General features: G+C 47.1%; 1 protein-coding gene across 1 annotated transcript in view; it reads right to left on the bottom strand.

Moving 5' to 3' along the window:
• LOC138301383 (E3 ubiquitin-protein ligase TRIM11-like) overlaps positions 1–20,656 on the bottom strand; it is a 194,872-nt gene that overhangs the window by 23,308 nt on the left and 150,908 nt on the right. The window contains exon 5 of the mRNA XM_069241818.1: positions 3,936–3,988. Coding sequence (XP_069097919.1) covers positions 3,936–3,988 — 53 coding nt within the window. The remainder of the gene's footprint in view (positions 1–3,935; positions 3,989–20,656) is intronic.

Here is a 20,656-nt window from a genome sequence, read left to right as displayed (position 1 = left end):
CACCGCTCCGCTGGGGACCGCCGTCTCTGCACCGCTCCGCTGGGCCCTTCATCTCAAGCACCGCTCCGCTGGGCCCTTCATCTCAAGCACCGCTCCGTTGTCCCTTCGTCTCAAGCACCACTCCGCTGGGCACCGCCGTCTCTGCACCGCTCCGCTGGGGACCGCCGTCTCTGCACCGCTCCGCTGGGCCCTTCATCTCAAGCACCGCTCCGCTGGGCCCTTCATCTCAAGCACCGCTCCGCTGGGCACCGCCGTCTCTGCACCGCTCCGCTGGGCCCTTCATCTCAAGCACCGCTCCGCTGGGCCCTTCATCTCAAGCACCGCTCCGCTGGGGACCGCCGTCTCTGCACCGCTCTGCTGGGCCCTTCATCTCAAGCACCGCTCCGCTGGGCCCTTCATCTCAAGCACCGCTCCGCTGGGCCCTTCATCTCAAGCACCACTCCGATGGGCACCGCCGTCTCCGCACCGCTCCGCTGGGCCCTTCATCTCAAGCACCGCTCCGCTGGGCCCTTCATCTCAAGCACCGCTCCTCTGGGGACCGCCGTCTCTGCACCGCTCCGCTGGGCCCTTCATCTCAAGCACCGCTGGCCCATTGGCAGAAGGGGCAGGCCCGGTTCTGTGTCGGGCAGGGCTGCACAATGCACTCTGGGCACCATGCCTCCTCCAGTACCAGTGGAGTCTGTAATCCACTTGAGAGACTGTGGCTTTGCACTCCCCAGGATGGCCCAGTGGGCAACCCACCCACTGTAGGGACTTGAGAGACTGTGGCTTTGCACTCCCCAGGATGGCTCAGTGGGCAAACCACCCACTGTAGGGACTTGAGAGACTGTGGCTTTGCACTCCCCAGGATGGCTCAGTGGGCAAGCCACCCACTGTAGGGACTTGAGAGACTGTGGCTTTGCACTCCCCAGGATGGCTCAGTGGGCAACCCACCCACTGTAGAGACTTGAGAGACTGTGGCTTTGCACTCCCCAGGATGGGACAGTGGGCATGGAGGCCCCTCGTGGATCTGGCGTCGTGGACTCATGTGGCTGAGGTGCCCCCCCTTTCCTTCCCCCTGAGGTGCCTGTAGTTTGCTATCTGATGCCCCTGCAGTGTTCTCTCCAATGGATTCGGGTCTCCTGTGTGGGCTTTGCCCATGTGTTTAGGCCCATTGGCCCACGAACAATGGCTGATACCCTATTTGGACTGGACAATTTACATATGTATATATAGTTATAGATGTTTGATATATTTTTTTACTTTGCCGTACAAGATACTTCAAATTTCATGATCTTTTTATTTTCTCTTTGCATTCTTCCGGGGGGTTTGGGGGGTGTCACTCTGAGTTGTTGCTCTGCATTGATGTGTAGGTAGTTGTGGGTGAGGGTGGGTGTGTCGCGTATGTGTGTGCCCGTATTTTTTTGCCTTCCCCTGTGTCGTAGGTGCAGTACTCACCTTTGTCTTCTGCGCCGGCGTTCGTGCTCCTGGTAGAGGAGCAGGTAGACAATAGCTGGTAGGATGTGTAGTTCTGGTTCCATGCTGTCCAGATTCCTCGTGGAGTGTGTCGAGGTGAGCGTTTTCCCGTTCGTAGTCTGTTTCCGCCGTGTTTTTATCATCGGGGCTCCCGCCCCGGAAAAGGTGGCAGATTGGTGAGTTGTGATAGGGTGGGCGGTACATTGTCTCCCGCGTGTCTGTTGGCGGTGACCGCCGCGCTGTTTGTTTGTTCCGCCGTAGCGGTCGGAGTGTTAAAGTGGCGGTCTCTGTTGCCGGTTTCCGCCAGGGTCAGAATTCAATTTTTTGGATCGCCTGCCTGTTGGCGGGTTGGCCGCCGCTTTAACACCGACCGCCAGGGTTGGAATGACCACCACAGTCTATTCTTGCTCCGAAAGGAACACATAAAAATGTATTTTTTTGGCGAAATCACTTTGGTCTTCAAATGGTCCTTGGTTTGCTCTGTTCTTGTCTCAGGTGATCGTCCCATCCTCACAAGTGGGGTACCAATTTTATTTGAAAAAGTGTGGCAACGTGGGTGGTAGGAATTTCTGAACATTCTGATACAGAAATGTGAGAAAGGTGATGTTAGCCAAAGTTTGGCATTTGCAAGGAATTTTGGGTAAGAAAGGTGTGATCCATGCAAGTAATTTCAACTGAACTCACTTGGATGTTTAGTTTTTAGAAAAGTCTCAGTTTTTTAAATTTTCCATGGTGGGGTGTGGGTGAGCCCGGCGCGAAATACTGCAACTATCTATCCAGAATGTCAAAATGGCTAAATTTTCAAAGCAATATTTTGATGTTTCTACATTGTGTTTTGGGGTGTTTCCTGTTGTGGGTGATTTGCCGAGACGTGAATGTGGGACACTGTTTTTGTGCCAAAATATGTGGGAACAGATAATAGAAGAACATTTGAATTTTGCTCCATCTTTGGCTTCCAAACACAAGAAAGAACACATTTTGCAGATTGATCTCTGAAACATATGATAGTATGGGTAACCCTAAATTCAGAGATGTGCAAATAACGACTATTCCTAAGCTTCCTATCTTGAGTACATTTTGTAAACATTTATAGGTTTCCTTCAGACCCGTTTTTCATTCATTAGATTTCACCATGTTAACTGACAAATCATTACGGGCTGTAGTTCGGTTGTTGGCCCTGGTTATCACATGTTGTAGGACAAACAACAAACACTATGGCCCTCATTCGGACTTTGACGGGCGGCGGAGGCCGCCCGCCAAAGTCCCGCCGTCAGAATACCGTTCCGCGGTCGAAAGACCGCGGCGGTAATTCTGAGTTTCCCGCTGGGCTGGCGGGCGGCCGCCTTAAGGCCGCCCGCCAGCCCAGCGGGAAACAGGCTTCCACAATGAAGCCGGCTCGGAATCGAGCCGGCGGAGTGGAAGCTGTGCGACGGGTGCAGTGGCACCCGTCGTGTATTTCACTGTCTGCTAAGCAGACAGTGAAATACAAGCGGGGCCCTCTTACGGGGGCCCCTGCAGTGCCCATGCCATTGGCATGGGCACTGCAGGGGCCCCCAGGGGCCCGCGACACCCCCTACCGCCATCCTGTTCCTGGCGGGCGAACCGCCAGGAACTGGATGGCGGTAGGGGGTGTCAGAATCCCCAAGGCGGCGCAGCATGCTGCGCCGCCTTGGAGGATTCTGATGGGCAGCGGAAAACCGGCGGGAGACCGCCGGTTTTCCATTTCTGACCGCGGCCAAAGCGCCGCGGTCAGAATGCCCTGCGGGGCACCGCCAGGCTGTCGGCGGTGCTCCCGCGTACCGCGGGCCTGGCGGTCAAAGACCGCCAGGCTCGTAATGAGGGCCTATATATCTTTGTTACCAGAAAGATATTAGAGAAGTAACAGTGAACTGCAGTAGGAAAAAAACATAAAAAGAGGAAAACTTCACCCCCAGTAAGAAACATGCACAAACTGTGGTAATTTTTTTCACAGCTCTGCCTGTTCTTAAAAGTATGGGATGAGGGTGATCTTATCACAGCAAAGCTTTTACTGATGTTATTTTAGGAAACAAACCATAATTTCTTACATGGAACGTTTTCTTTTTTTCACAGAATAAAACTAACTTTTGTTATATTTTGGCTACTTTCTTGGTTCCGTCTAGCAGAATCCACAAAACATGAGTTTACAGTCCCCAACATGTGGCCTGGATACCTGTTGTGGAAAAAAATTGTAAAGTCCAAAACGTAAAGTGCCCCAAACACCAAATAAAGGGTCAGGACTGGGGTTGGAGAGAAAGCCTTAACACTAAAACGGTAAAAAAGTTACATTAACTTATTTAGTTTGTGTTGTCTTGAGTTGAATTAATAAGCAGTTTTCTTGATCTGTGTTTATAGTCTAGTGTTTTGTTATATTGTCATGTGTGTGATATATTAGGCATATAGCTGTACCAGAGCATATAACTTGTTATGACCAGTGACATACCCAGCACAATTATATTTACCTTTAAACCTCATCGCCACCACTTCTGGGCATTGAATCTTCACATTATCACACCTGTAAAAACGCACAACATCTTTGTGATGTATCTGAATTACAGAGCAATGACATCTTACAGGAACAAACAGTGAACATCACATTAGACCTGTATTAGAAATAAGATTGTGTTTTAAGTGGAGTTCCTGCACACTAATGCTCAGTGTGACTTACTGTTCATACACAATATTCAAAGCTCTAAAGATATCCGAAAGTGTCTTAAATACCTTATGCCAGGATGTAGGTGATCTTAGGTAGATAGCTCAGTGAGACCAGCAAGCATCATGTGATGCCACTGACTATCACAGTATGGCTATTGTAGGAGGGGTGGTTAGCTCAGTGACACTATGTTGTATTGTGCGATATTATGGGTGGCCAGTGTAAACCATTGTCCCTGCCTAGAACCCTGCATCAATAAGCACACAGCACCTGCCACTGTACACCGATTGTCGCTGACTAGAACCTTGCATCAATAAGCACACAGCACCTGCCACTGTACACCGATTGTCGCTGACTAGAACCTTGCATCAATAAGCACACAGCGCCTGCCACTGTACACCGATTGTCGCTGACTAGAACCTTGCATCAATAAGCAAACAGCGCCTGCCACTGTACCCCGATTGTCGCTGACTAGAACCGCGCATCAATAAGCACACAGCACCTGCCACTGTACACCGATTGTCGCTGACCAGAACCTTGCATCAATGAGCACACAGCCCCTGCCGCTGTACACCGATTATCGCTGACTAGAACCCTGCATCAATAAGAACACAGCGCCTGCCACTGTACACCGACTATCGCTGACTAGAACCCTGCATCAATAAGAACACAGCGCCTGCCACTGTACACCCATTGTCGCTGACTAGAACCTTTTTTTTTTTTGGTCCTCATTCCGCCACCCTCGCTTTGGCTAAGAGAAAAAAAAGCAAAGGCCGAGGCCCTTAAAGTATGTTTCCAAGTGCGCGGTCAACAGCACTGCTGGGCCACCCCACCTGTTCTACATACTGCAATTTTCCCCACCGATTGCCATCGACCACGTCTTACTATTTTCTTCAAGACATGATCATAACCAAAGCGATACCCGATTAGGTGAGGGGAGTTTTAATCATTGGACTTAACTTTCGGGAGGAGGAAACCAAAAAAGAAAACAGCAAAACAAGAATTACACATCTAAACATACTCCAAACTTATAATCTACCGGTAAGCATTTTCCCAATCCATCCAAAAATTGTCTCTTCTAGTATGAGGACCACATTGTTCCATTTTACACAATCGATTTACTGATAATTGCCAGTCCTGAACAAGGGGGGGAGATGGAGCCACCCATTTACAACATATTTCCCGTCTAGCCAAAAGCATTAGTACAAACAACAAATGCTCTTGCTGCACAGACATTTTCTGACACTTTATATCCGGTTCGCAAACCCCAAACACCACCATAAGAAGATTTATTCTTAAATTATCGTCAAAAATTACCCTAAGAATACTTCCTATATCTTCCCAGTACTTACTCAAAATTGAGCATTGCCAAAACATATGAACATCATCTGCATTGGTTTCCCCACACCGTGGACAGCTTTTATTGAATTTCCCAATAGCCGTTAATCTAGCTGGTGACCAATATACCCTGTGTAGTGTAAACAAATGATTTTTCTTCAGCCCCGCAGGTTTAATAGTAAACCATAACTCTGAACATGACTTTTGCCACAAAGATGTGACTTCTAGGGTTGGAAAAATCCTCCCCCATTTCAACAGAGGGAGGGTAGAAACGTCTTCTATTGCTTCCAACTGTACATGATACCAAAAGGCAATCTCTTTTTTAATGCATGTCTGATTTAATTTCCCCTCCCATGAGCTCCTCCCTATTTCTCCTACTTGACGAGACTTAACCCAACTAGATAACTGAAGATACTTAAACTTAGAAATTGTCCCACTTGTACACTCCTGCAAAGCAGACCAAGATATTAATTCAGAACCTTCCATAATCTGCCCCCATCTTACCATCCCGCTGATTCTCAAAGGAGTTGACAATTTATCCATAAGACAATCAGGAGTACCAGGTGAATCCCAGATGGGAGCAGAACTACAATAATAAGCTATCCCTAGCACCTTCCGAAATTGTATCCAAACCTTACAGGCATGTCTGGGGATCTTCAAGCGCACCTTCTTAAAGTACTTTGGATGTCCAAATTTATATAAAAAATTATCAGCTCCTTCCTCAAGATGCGCCGTCAAAGCTCTCCAGACCAATGAGTACTCTGACTTCTTATTCAATAACATTCTAATATTATTTAGTTGAAAAGCCAGGTAGTACCTATAAAAATCTGGAGATGCTATGCCCCCCCACTCCTTCTTTCTACTCAACTTTCTCCATGATATCCTTACTCCCTTGAAGGCCCAAACAAATGAGGATAGTTCACCCTGTAGTTTTTGAAACCAACCCACCTTAAACTCTAAAGGAACAGTATTAAATAAGAAAGTAAACTTTGGAAGAATACACATCTTTAATATATTGGATCTTCCAATTATGGAAAGCGGAAGAGCAGCCCACGCCTTTAACAACTTTTTAGTTTCCATATAAGCTCTATCAAAATTTACCTTAGCTACATCATTAAGATCAGTTGTAAACCAAATCCCCAAATATTTAATCTCCTGTTTAACTAAGGGAGAAACATAGGCCATATTCCAACACATAATTTCCGTCTTTTCTGTATTAATGCTGTAACCTGAAAATCCACCAAATTGCTCCATCAATGTATTAATAATGGGTAAAGTAGTCGCCACATCACTAGTATATAGCATAAGGTCATCCGCGTATAATGCTACTTTCTTTTCCCAACCCCCACTCCGAAACGGGGGAATGTCCCTGCAAGCCCGTAATGATATTGCCAAAGGTTCGATATACAAATTAAAGAGCAAGGGAGACAAAGGACAACCCTGTTGAGTACCCCGACTAATCCTAAATTCCTGAGATAGCAGACCATTAACCAAAATTCTCGCAGATGGGCATCTATACAGTTCCCTAACAGCCCTAATAAAAGGTATTCCCAAACCACCTATTTCCATCACAACCTCCAAAAAAGACCAGTTGACACGATCAAAAGCTTTGGCTGCGTCGAAAGTCAAAACCGCTAATGGAGCCTTTTCATGTACCGCTAAATCTACTGCAGCAAATAACTCGTGAGTTAACTCATAAAGTTGTCTACCCTTCATAAAGCCCTTCTGATCTGAATGAACCAAATTACCTATAACTTTCCCCAATCTCCTAGATAAAATCCCTGTATACAATTTATAATCCAAATTCAGCAATGAAATAGGTCTGTACGATGAGCAAGACATTGAATCCTTGCCTGGTTTTAACAATAAACAAATTATGGCTTCATTCCATGATTTAGGTACCTGTGCCCCTTCTAAAAGCATAGAAATGAATAATTCCAATAAGATCGGAGTGAGTTCCTCCCCCAGTACCTTATATAACTCATTTGGTAGACTATCTGGCCCAACTGCCTTCCCTTTCTTCAAGGCTTTTATAACGTCAGCAAGCTCTCCCCCACTTATCTCACAACCCAGTGACTGCCTTGCTAATTCATCCAAAACTGGGAGATGCGCTTTTTAAAAAAATGCTCTAATCGACTCCTCTGAATTTACCAAGTTCTCTGAATATATTTCTTGAAAAAAAGATGCAAATGCTCCCTCAATCTCAGATTGCTCAACACAAGTCTGATTTGTAGAGTCTAATTTAACCGATAAAATATACTTTTTAGAAAAATCTGACTTAACCTTTCAAGCTAACAGTTTGCTACAACCTTCTCCGTATTCGTAATGCGCATATCGACTGCTTTCCCACTTTAACCTAGTACGATTCTCCAAAAAGAGTTCTAAGTCCATCCGAACCTTTTTCTCTTGACGTGCCAATTCCTCTAGTTGCTCTTAATTCCCTTCTCTTCGTGCATTATGCATTAAAACCTGAAAGGTATTTAAAGATGATTCCATACCCCCCAACTTCTCCTTTTCTTTGCGACGCCTATAGATTGCCAGGCTCACAAGCCTTCCTCTAATATAGGCCTTATAAGCATCCCAAACACACCATAAACTTGCTGTTCCTCGATTCAAGTCAAAATAATCTCTTGTATCTTTCTTTAACATCTCTACTATTGAGTCATCTAAAAGTAAAGAGCGATTTATTGTACTCCTAGTACCCTGACTCTCCACCTTAATACCCAAATGTAGTTTTACAGCTGAGTGATCCGAAAGGTGTGCTGGGTTGTGGGCTGCCTTTATCACATCTGGACACAAACTCTTATGAATTAAAAAGAAATCTATTCTAGATTTATGTCCATATTTTTTATTGTGGAATGTATATCTATCTCCTTCACCCTCTTTCCAGTGCCAGATATCTATCAGACCTAAATCCCGCATGGCTTGCTTCACCTGTGCCCTAGTTTTAGGTGAGTTAACCGTACCCCGGGGGGTCGATTTATCAAGAACAGGATCTACATTTGGACCGTAATAACCTGCCACTGTAACCCAGTAGCCATATACACACACTTCTACCACTACCCATCTACCCCTGGAGTCTACTTGCACCTCTCCTACCTTAAACCTTATAGGATTTTTAATCAAAATTGCCACACCTTTGATCGCACCAGATTGAGTAGAGCATGCACTAAATAATACCCATTTCATTCGTTTAAGGCAATTTTCCCACTCTTCTCGTTGTAGATGAGTTTGCTGCAGTATAATGATCTCCTCCTCAACCAATCTTAAGTACTCAAAGATCTTCCTCCTCCTATGTACCACCCTTAGGCCATTAACATTCCATGAGAGAAACTTTAATCGTAAACTACCATGCTAAGTCATTTAAAAAAAAAAAAAGTCTTGGTCACAATCTTCCCCCCTCCTATCAAAGCAAGTTATGAGGACTCTCCTATTTTTATCTTTTTGTACCCGCCTACCCCTACACCCAGTGCCAAACCACCCCTCCACCCACCAAACCAACACACAACTGAACCCCCCCCCCCCAGGGGAACCCTCCCTGTTTCTTTTAGGATAACCATCCTGCTATCCTTTATTTGAGCTCTCCGTCGGACAGGATTTTCCCAATTCTACTAAGACGCCTTAATATGTTCTATAAAAGTGCTAACCTCCCCTGGATCTCTCATATTGTACATTTTATTTGTCCACATAATACGTAGAGCAGCCGGAAACCTTAACTGTACTGTGGCCCCAAGAGAGCGGAGCTCCTGCATAAAATTCCCCAATTCCCACTGCCTATCTAACGTTGCTTTAGACACATCCGATCTCACACAAAAAGAGCAATCTCCTTTGGAGAAAGTTCCAACTTTAAGGGCTTCGGATAGAATTCTCTCCTTGATTGTATATGTAGCGAAGTTTATCAAAATCCTCCTGGGATTTTTCCTTCCGGGGCTCTTCCTGAACGGATCCCGATGAACTCTTTGGATATCCTCCTCTAAGTTCAACGACGCTAAGCTCGGAATAGCCTCCTTGATTAAAGAGATCACATAACCTTTAATATCCTCCCCTTCCAATCCCTCAGGAACTCCCAACAGCCTAATATTGTTTTTCCTCATATTGTTTTCCAACGACTCCAGCTTATCCTGCAACATCTTTTCTCCAAGTTTTAGCTGTGAAATATCCTTAGAATGTACCATCAACCGCTCCTCCTGAGCCTCCACCACAGCTTCCAGCTTACCCAACCGATCCGATAACAGATTAATTTTGCTCTCCAAAACTTCACAGGCTTCCCGGATTCTAGCTTGATTATTTTCTGAAATCTCAAATTTCTCCCTAATCTCTTTAGTAAGAGAAATTAACAAATCCTGCACATCTGTGCTGTGAGTCGCTGAAACGGCTGGGGGAGTACCCTCTACTTCCGGCAAGGTTAATGTAACGGGAGAGGCCTCCATTTGCCCTACTAGATCCTTTGCTAACTGATCTGACATATTATTATCCAAACTCGCAGATTGTTTTGATGACCCCAAACCACCTAAAAGAGGTTGAACGTTTACAATACTCTGCGGGGGAAGGGTTGTATTCCGAAAATACCTTGTAATCAAAGACTCACTTTTCCCCACAGGCTCAGCCCAGCCTTCCTCAGGGGAAAGTTGGGGCACTTCCAAGTGTGATACTGTGTACTCAATCCCCCTCCTCACTGGGCCTTTACTGCAAGCCTCTAAACCTCTATTTCTTACTATAGCCGTTACCATAGTTACTGGTAAGTGGGGATTAATACTCGCCCCCAGGGGGCCAGGCTTACCTTTCTTCGCACCCTCCAACTCACCGACCTCTGCCCGGACACCCCTGGGGCGACGCTTGACTGGCAACATACACTGTGATGCTCCTACGCCGTCCCCTATTCCTCTTCTCAAACTTCCACTTAGGTTTCTCCTAATTGAAAACCCCGGAGTCTCTGGTAGTCCTCCACAAAGAGAGCAGCGAGAGGTTTAGCGTCTCCCGCGGCGCACACCCCTCACCACCTCTGCCCAAATGCTGGAGTCCGATGTGCGCTTCCAGCACAACACCTCACCACCTTTCGCCGGAGCGCGTGTCTCCCCTCTCCTATCTGCCGTTTTTCTTAGTGACCCGTCCAGGGCGAAAATACAATGTGTTAGGGAAACAAAATAAATAAATACGTGGCTGCAAAACAACATGCGATTTTGGAGCTCCCCGTCTGCCGTTATACTCCCCAGCCCATCTGGGCTGCGAGCGAGCACAAATGCGGCAAAACAAAAAAGGAGAAAAAATCCACAAATAAAAACGGCCTGAGAGCTCCAAACACTCCGCTACACTCCGCTTCATTAATCCAGTAAATCGTACCGTTCCGACGGAGAAAAAACAACTAAGAGCCCCAAAAACACAGCCACAGACGTGCACGGCTTGGGAGCTCCAATGCTCTGATCCGTACTCCGGGCGCAGCGCAACGCTCTGACGCCTTCCTTCCTCACCAACGGAGAGCTCGCGGTCCAGCTCTCTAACTGGCCGCCATGTTCCCCAACTTAGCACCCCCGTCGCTGACTAGAACCTTGCATCAATAAGCACACAGCGCCTGCCACTGTACACCGATTGTCGCTGACTAGAACCTTGCATCAATAAGCACACAGCGCCTCCCACTGTACACCGATTGTCGCTGACTTGAACCCTGCATCAATAAGCAAACAACTCCTGCCACTGTACACCGATTGTCGCTGACTAGCACCCTGCATCAATAAGCACACAGCACCTGCCACTGTACACCGATTGTCGCTGCCTAGAACCCTGCATCAATAAGCACACAGCACCTGCCACTGTACCCCGATTGTCGCTGACTAGAAGCTGGTATCAATAAGCACACAGCGCCTGCCACTGTACACCGATTGTCGCTGACTAGAACCCTGCATCAATAAGCACACAGCGCCTGCCACTGTACCCCGATTGTCGCTGACTAGAACCTTGCATCATTAAGCACACAGCACCTGCCACTGTACACCGATTGTCGCTGACTGGAACCCTGCATCAATAAGCACACAGCGCCTGCCACTGTACACCGATTGTCGCTGACTGGAACCGTGCATCAAAAAGCACACAGCGCCTGCCATTGTACACCGATTGTCGCTGACTAGAACCCTGCATCAATAAGCACACAGCGCCTGCCACTGTACACCGATTGTCGCTGACTAGAACCCTAAATCAATAAGCACACAGCACCTGCCACTGTACACCGATTGTCGCTGACTAGAACCCTGCATCAATAAGCACACAGCGCCTGCCAATGTACACCGATTGTCGCTGACTAGAACCCTGCATCAATAAGCACACAGCGCCTGCCACTGGACACCGATTGTCGCTGACTAGCACCCTGCATCAATAAGCACACAGCGCCTGCCACTGTATACCGATTGTCGCTGACAAGAACCCGGCATCAATAAGCACACAGCGCCTGTCACTGTACACCGATTCTCGCTGACTAGAACCCTGCATCAATAAGCACACAGCGCCTACCACTATACACCAATTGCCGCTGACTAAAACCCTGCATCAATAAGCACCGATTGCCGCTGACTAGAACCTTCCATCAATAAGCACACAGCGCCTGCCACTGTACACGATTGTCGCTGACTAGAACCTTGCATCAATAAGCACACAGCACCTGCCACTGTACACTGATTGTCACTGACTAGAACCTTGCCTAAATAAGCGAACAGCTCCTGCCACTGTACACCTATTGTCGCAGACTAGAACCCTGCATCAAAAAGCAAACAGCTCCTGCCACTGTACACCGATTGTCGCAGACTAGAACCCTGCATCAATAAGCAAACAGCGCCTGCCACTGTACACCGATTGTCGCTGACTAGAACTTTGCATCAATAAGCACACAGCGCCTGCCACTGTACACCAATTGTCGCTGACTAGAAGCCCGCATCAATAAGCACACAGCGCCTGCCACTGTACACAGATTGTCGCTGACTAGCACCCTGCATCAATAAGCACACAGCGCCTGCCACTGTGCACCGATTATCGCTGACTAGCACCCTGCATCCATAAGCACACAGCGTCTGCCACTGTACACCGATTGTCGCTGACTGGAACCTTGCATCAATAAGCACACAGCCCCTGCCACTTTACACTGATTGTCGCAGACTGGAACCCTGCATCAATAAGCACACAACAGCTGCTGCTGTACACCGATTGTCGCTGACTAGAACCTTGCATCAATAAGCACACAGCGCCTGCCCCTGTACACCGATTGTCGCTGACTAGAACCTTGCATCAATAAGCACACAGCGCCTGCCACCGTACCCCGATTGTCAATGACAAGAACCCTGCATCAATAAGCACACAGCGCCTGCCACTGTACACCGATTGTCGCTGACAAGAACCCTGCATCAATAAGCACACATCGCCTGCCACTGTACACTGATTGTCGCTGACTAGAACCTTGCATCAATAAGCCCACAGCGCCTGCCACTGTACACCGATTGTCGCTGACTAGAACCCTGGATCAATAAGCAAACTGCTCTTGCCACTGTACACCCATTGTCACTGACTAGCACCCTGCATCAATAAGCACACAGCGCCTGCCACTGTACACAGAATGTCGCTGATTAGAACCCTGCATCAATAAGCACACAGCGCCTGCCACTGTACACCGATTGTTGCTGACTAGAACCCTGCATCAATAAGCAAACAGCTCCTGTCACTGTACACCGATTGTCGCTGACTAGAACCCTGCATCAATAAGCAAACAGCTCCTGTCACTGTACACCCATTGTCACTGACTAGCACCCTGCATCAATAAGCACACAGTGCCTGCCACTGTACACAGATTGTCGCTGATTAGAACCCTGCATCAATAAGCACACAGCGACTGCCACTGTACACCGATTGTTGCTGACTAGAACCCTGCATCAATAAGCAAACAGCGCCTGCCACTGTACCCCGATTGTCACTGATTAGAACCGCGCATCAATAAGCACACAGCGCCTGCCACTGTACACCGATTGTCGCTGACCAGAACCTTGCATCAATGAGCACACAGCGCCTGCCACTGTACACCGATTGTCGCTGACTAGCACCCTGCATCAATAAGCACACAGCGCCTGCCACTGTACACGATTGTCGCTGACTAGAACCTTGCATCAATAAGCACACAGCACCTGCCACTGTACACTGATTGTCACTGACTAGAACCTTGCCTAAATAAGCGAACAGCTCCTGCCACTGTACACCTATTGTCGCAGACTAGAACCCTGCATCAAAAAGCAAACAGCTCCTGCCACTGTACACCGATTGTCGCAGACTAGAACCCTGCATCAATAAGCAAACAGCGCCTGCCACTGTACACCGATTGTCGCTGACTAGAACCCTGCATCAATAAGCACACAGCGCCTGCCACTGTACACCGATTGTCGCTGACTAGAACTTTGCATCAATAAGCACACAGCGCCTGCCACTGTACACCAATTGTCGCTGACTAGAACCCCGCATCAATAAGCACACAGCGCCTGCCACTGTACACAGATTGTCGCTGACTAGCACCCTGCATCAATAAGCACACAGCGCCTGCCACTGTGCACCGATTATCGCTGACTAGCACCCTGCATCCATAAGCACACAGCGTCTGCCACTGTACACCGATTGTCGCTGACTGGAACCTTGCATCAATAAGCACACAGCCCCTGCCACTTTACACTGATTGTCGCAGACTGGAACCCTGCATCAATAAGCACACAACAGCTGCTGCTGTACACCGATTGTCGCTGACTAGAACCTTGCATCAATAAGCACACAGCGCCTGCCCCTGTACACCGATTGTCGCTGACTAGAACCTTGCATCAATAAGCACACAGCGCCTGCCACCGTACCCCGATTGTCAATGACAAGAACCCTGCATCAATAAGCACACAGCGCCTGCCACTGTACACCGATTGTCGCTGACAAGAACCCTGCATCAATAAGCACACATCGCCTGCCACTGTACACTGATTGTCGCTGACTAGAACCTTGCATCAATAAGCACACAGCGCCTGCCACTGTACACCGATTGTCGCTGACTAGAACCCTGGATCAATAAGCAAACTGCTCTTGCCACTGTACACCCATTGTCACTGACTAGCACCCTGCATCAATAAGCACACAGCGCCTGCCACTGTATACCGATTGTCGCTGACAAGAACCCGGCATCAATAAGCACACAGCGCCTGTCACTGTACACCGATTCTCGCTGACTAGAACCCTGCATCAATAAGCACACAGCGCCTACCACTATACACCAATTGCCGCTGACTAAAACCCTGCATCAATAAGCACCGATTGCCGCTGACTAGAACCTTCCATCAATAAGCACACAGCGCCTGCCACTGTACACGATTGTCGCTGACTAGAACCTTGCATCAATAAGCACACAGCACCTGCCACTGTACACTGATTGTCACTGACTAGAACCTTGCCTAAATAAGCGAACAGCTCCTGCCACTGTACACCTATTGTCGCAGACTAGAACCCTGCATCAAAAAGCAAACAGCTCCTGCCACTGTACCCCGATTGTCGCAGACTAGAACCCTGCATCAATAAGCAAACAGCGCCTGCCACTGTACACCGATTGTCGCTGACTAGAACTTTGCATCAATAAGCACACAGCGCCTGCCACTGTACACCAATTGTCGCTGACTAGAAGCCCGCATCAATAAGCACACAGCGCCTGCCACTGTACACAGATTGTCGCTGACTAGCACCCTGCATCAATAAGCACACAGCGCCTGCCACTGTGCACCGATTATCGCTGACTAGCACCCTGCATCCATAAGCACACAGCGTCTGCCACTGTACACCGATTGTCGCTGACTGGAACCTTGCATCAATAAGCACACAGCCCCTGCCACTTTACACTGATTGTCGCAGACTGGAACCCTGCATCAATAAGCACACAACAGCTGCTGATGTACACCGATTGTCGCTGACTAGAACCTTGCATCAATAAGCACACAGCGCCTGCCCCTGTACACCGATTGTCGCTGACTAGAACCTTGCATCAATAAGCACACAGCGCCTGCCACCGTACCCCGATTGTCAATGACAAGAACCCTGCATCAATAAGCACACAGCGCCTGCCACTGTACACCGATTGTCGCTGACAAGAACCCTGCATCAATAAGCACACATCGCCTGCCACTGTACACTGATTGTCGCTGACTAGAACCTTGCATCAATAAGCCCACAGCGCCTGCCACTGTACACCGATTGTCGCTGACTAGAACCCTGGATCAATAAGCAAACTGCTCTTGCCACTGTACACCCATTGTCACTGACTAGCACCCTGCATCAATAAGCACACAGCGCCTGCCACTGTACACAGATTGTCGCTGATTAGAACCCTGCATCAATAAGCACACAGCGCCTGCCACTGTACACCGATTGTTGCTGACTAGAACCCTGCATCAATAAGCAAACAGCTCCTGTCACTGTACACCGATTGTCGCTGACTAGAACCCTGCATCAATAAGCAAACAGCTCCTGTCACTGTACACCCATTGTCACTGACTAGCACCCTGCATCAATAAGCACACAGTGCCTGCCACTGTACACAGATTGTCGCTGATTAGAACCCTGCATCAATAAGCACACAGCGACTGCCATTGGACACCCATTGTCGCTGACTAGCACCCTGCATCAATAAGCACACAGCGCCTGCCACTGTACACGATTGTCGCTGACTAGAACCTTGCATCAATAAGCACACAGCACCTGCCACTGTACACTGATTGTCACTGACTAGAACCTTGCCTAAATAAGCGAACAGCTCCTGCCACTGTACACCTATTGTCGCAGACTAGAACCCTGCATCAAAAAGCAAACAGCTCCTGCCACTGTACACCGATTGTCGCAGACTAGAACCCTGCATCAATAAGCAAACAGCGCCTGCCACTGTACACCGATTGTCGCTGACTAGAACCCTGCATCAATAAGCACACAGCGCCTGCCACTGTACACCGATTGTCGCTGACTAGAACTTTGCATCAATAAGCACACAGCGCCTGCCACTGTACACCAATTGTCGCTGACTAGAACCCCGCATCAATAAGCACACAGCGCCTGCCACTGTACACAGATTGTCGCTGACTAGCACCCTGCATCAATAAGCACACAGCGCCTGCCACTGTGCACCGATTATCGCTGACTAGCACCCTGCATCCATAAGCACACAGCGTCTGCCACTGTACACCGATTGTCGCTGACTGGAACCTTGCATCAATAAGCACACAGCCCCTGCCACTTTACACTGATTGTCGCAGACTGGAACCCTGCATCAATAAGCACACAACAGCTGCTGCTGTACACCGATTGTCGCTGACTAGAACCTTGCATCAATAAGCACACAGCGCCTGCCCCTGTACACCGATTGTCGCTGACTAGAACCTTGCATCAATAAGCACACAGCGCCTGCCACCGTACCCCGATTGTCAATGACAAGAACCCTGCATCAATAAGCACACAGCGCCTGCCACTGTACACCGATTGTCGCTGACAAGAACCCTGCATCAATAAGCACACATCGCCTGCCACTGTACACTGATTGTCGCTGACTAGAACCTTGCATCAATAAGCACACAGCGCCTGCCACTGTACACCGATTGTCGCTGACTAGAACCCTGGATCAATAAGCAAACTGCTCTTGCCACTGTACACCCATTGTCACTGACTAGCACCCTGCATCAATAAGCACACAGCGCCTGCCACTGTACACAGATTGTCGCTGATTAGAACCCTGCATCAATAAGCACACAGCGCCTGCCACTGTACACCGATTGTTGCTGACTAGAACCCTGCATCAATAAGCAAACAGCTCCTGTCACTGTACACCGATTGTCGCTGACTAGAACCCTGCATCAATAAGCAAACAGCTCCTGTCACTGTACACCCATTGTCACTGACTAGCACCCTGCATCAATAAGCACACAGTGCCTGCCACTGTACACAGATTGCCGCTGATTAGAACCCTGCATCAATAAGCACACAGCGACTGCCACTGTACACCGATTGTTGCTGACTAGAACCCTGCATCAATAAGCAAACAGCGCCTGCCACTGTACCCCGATTGTCACTGATTAGAACCGCGCATCAATAAGCACACAGCGCCTGCCACTGTACACCGATTGTCGCTGACCAGAACCTTGCATCAATGAGCACACAGCGCCTGCCACTGTACACCGACTATCGCTGACTAGAACCCTGCATCAATAAGAACACAGCGCCTGCCACTGTACACCCATTGTCGCTGACTAGAACCTTTTTTTTTTTTGTCCTCATTCCGCCACCCTCGCTTTGGCTAAGAGAAAAAAAAGCAAAGGCCGAGGCCCTTAAAGTATGTTTCCAAGTGCGCGGTCAACAGCAGTGCTGGGCCACCCCACCTGTTCTACATACTGCAATTTTCCCCACCGATTGCCATCGAGCACGTCTTACTATTTTCTTCAAGACATGATCATAACCAAAGCGATACCCGATTAGGTGAGGGGAGTTTTAATCATTGGACTTAACTTTCGGGAGGAGGAAACCAAAAAAGAAAACAGCAAAACAAGAATTACACATCTAAACATACTCCAAACTTATAATCTACCGGTAAGCATTTTCCCAATCCATCCAAAAATTGTCTCTTCTAGTATGAGGACCACATTGTTCCATTTTACACAATCGATTTACTGATAATTGCCAGTCGTGAACAAGGGGGGGAGATGGAGCCACCCATTTACAACATATTTCCCGTCTAGCCAAAAGCATTAGTACAAACAACAAATGCTCTTGCTGCACAGACATTTTCTGTCACTTTATATCCGGTTTGCAAACCCCAAACACCACCATAAGAAGATTTATTCTTAAATTATCGTCAAAAATTACCCTAAGAATACTTCCTATATCTTCCCAGTACTTACTCAAAATTGAGCATTGCCAAAACATATGAACATCATCTGCATTGGTTTCCCCACACCGTGGACAGCTTTTATTGAATTTCCCAATAGCCGTTAATCTAGCTGGTGACCAATATACCCTGTGTAGTGTAAACAAATGATTTTTCTTCAGCCCCGCAGGTTTAATAGTAAACCACAACTCTGAACATGACTTTTGCCACAAAGATGTGACTTCTAGGGTTGGAAAAATCCTCCCCCATTTCAACAGAGGGAGGGAAGAAACGTCTTCTATTGCTTCCAACTGTACATGATACCAAAAGGCAATCTCTTTTTTAATGCATGTCTGATTTAATTTCCCCTCCCATGAGCTCCTCCCTATTTCTCCTACTTGACGAGACTTAACCCAACTAGATAACTGAAGATACTTAAACTTAGAAATTGTCCCACTTGTACACTCCTGCAAAGCAGACCAAGATATTAATTCAGAACCTTCCATAATCTGCCCCCATCTTACCATCCCGCTGATTCTCAAAGGAGTTGACAATTTATCCATAAGACAATCAGGAGTACCAGGTGAATCCCAGATGGGAGCAGAACTACAATAATAAGCTATCCCTAGCACCTTCCGAAATTGTATCCAAACCTAACAGGCATGTCTGGGGATCTTCAAGCGCACCTTCTTAAAGTACTTTGGATGTCCAAATTTATATAAAAAATTATCAGCTCCTTCCTCAAGATGCGCCGTCAAAGCTTTCCAGACCAATGAGTACTCTGACTTCTTATTCAATAACATTCTAATATTATTTAGTTGAAAAGCCAGGTAGTACCTATAAAAATCTGGAGACGCTATGCCCCCCCCCCTCCTTCTTTCTACTCAACTTTTCCCATGATATCCTTACTCCCTTGACGGCCCAAACAAATGAGGATAGTTCACCCTGTAGTTTTTGAAACCAACCCACCTTAAACTCTAAAGGAACAGTATTAAATAAGAAAGTAAACTTTGGAAGAATACACATCTTTAATATATTGGATCTTCCAATTATGGAAAGCGGAAGAGCAGCCCACGCCTTTAACAACTTTTTAGTTTCCATATAAGCTCTATCAAAATGTACCTTAGCTACATCATTAAGATCAGTTGTAAACCAAATCCCCAAATATTTAATCTCCTGTTTAACTAAGGGAGAAACATAGGCCATATTTCAACACATAATTTCCGTCTTTTCTGTATTTATGCTGTAACCTGAAAATCCACCAAATTGCTCCATCAATGTATTAATAATGGGTAAAGTAGTCACCACATCACTAGTATATAGCATAAGGTCATCCGCGTATAATGCTACTTTCTTTTCCCAACCCTCACTCCGAAACGGGGGAATGTCCCTGCAAGCCCGTAATGATATTGCCAAAGGTTCGATATACAAATTAAAGAGCAAGGGAGACAAAGGACAACCCTGTTGAGTACCCCGACTAATCCTAAATTCCTGAGATAGCAGACCATTAACCAAAATTCTCGCAGATGGGCATCTATACAGTTCCCTAACAGCCCTAATAAAAGGTATTCCCAAACCACCTATTTTCATCACAACCTCCAAAAAAGACCAGTTGACACGATCAAAAGCTTTGGCTGCGTCGAAAGTCAAAACCGCTAATGGAGCCTTTTCATGTACCGCTAAATCTACTGCAGCAAATAACTCGTGAGTTAACTCATAAAGTTGTCTACCCTTCATAAAGCCCTTCTGATCTGAATGAACCAAATTACCTATAACTTTCCCCAATCTCCTAGATAAAATCCCTGTATACAATTTATAATCCAAATTCAGCAATGAAATAGGTCTGTACGATGAGCAAGACATTGAATCCTTGCCTGGTTTTAACAATAAACAAATTATGGCTTCATTCCATGATTTAGGTACCTGTGCCCCTTCTAAAAGCATAGAAATGAATAATTCCAATAAGATCGGAGTGAGTTCCTCCCCCATTACCTTATATAACTCATTTGGTAGACTATCTGGCCCAACTGCCTTCCCTTTCTTCAAGGCTTTTATAACTTCAGCAAGCTCTCCCCCACTTATCTCACAACCCAGTGACTGCCTTGCTAATTCATCCAAAACTGGGAGATGCGCTTTTTTCAAAAATGCTCTAATCGACTCCTCTGAATTTACCAAGTTCTCTGAATATATTTCCTGAAAAAAAGATACAAATGCTCCCTCAATCTCAGATTGCTCAACACAAGTCTGATTTGTAGAGTCTAATTTAACCGATAAAATATACTTTTTAGAAAAATCTGACT

Source organism: Pleurodeles waltl, chromosome 6 (assembly GCF_031143425.1).
Source record: "Pleurodeles waltl isolate 20211129_DDA chromosome 6, aPleWal1.hap1.20221129, whole genome shotgun sequence".
Classification (NCBI taxonomy): Eukaryota; Metazoa; Chordata; class Amphibia; order Caudata; family Salamandridae; genus Pleurodeles; species Pleurodeles waltl.
This window is presented reverse-complemented; position numbering and strand designations above follow the sequence as displayed.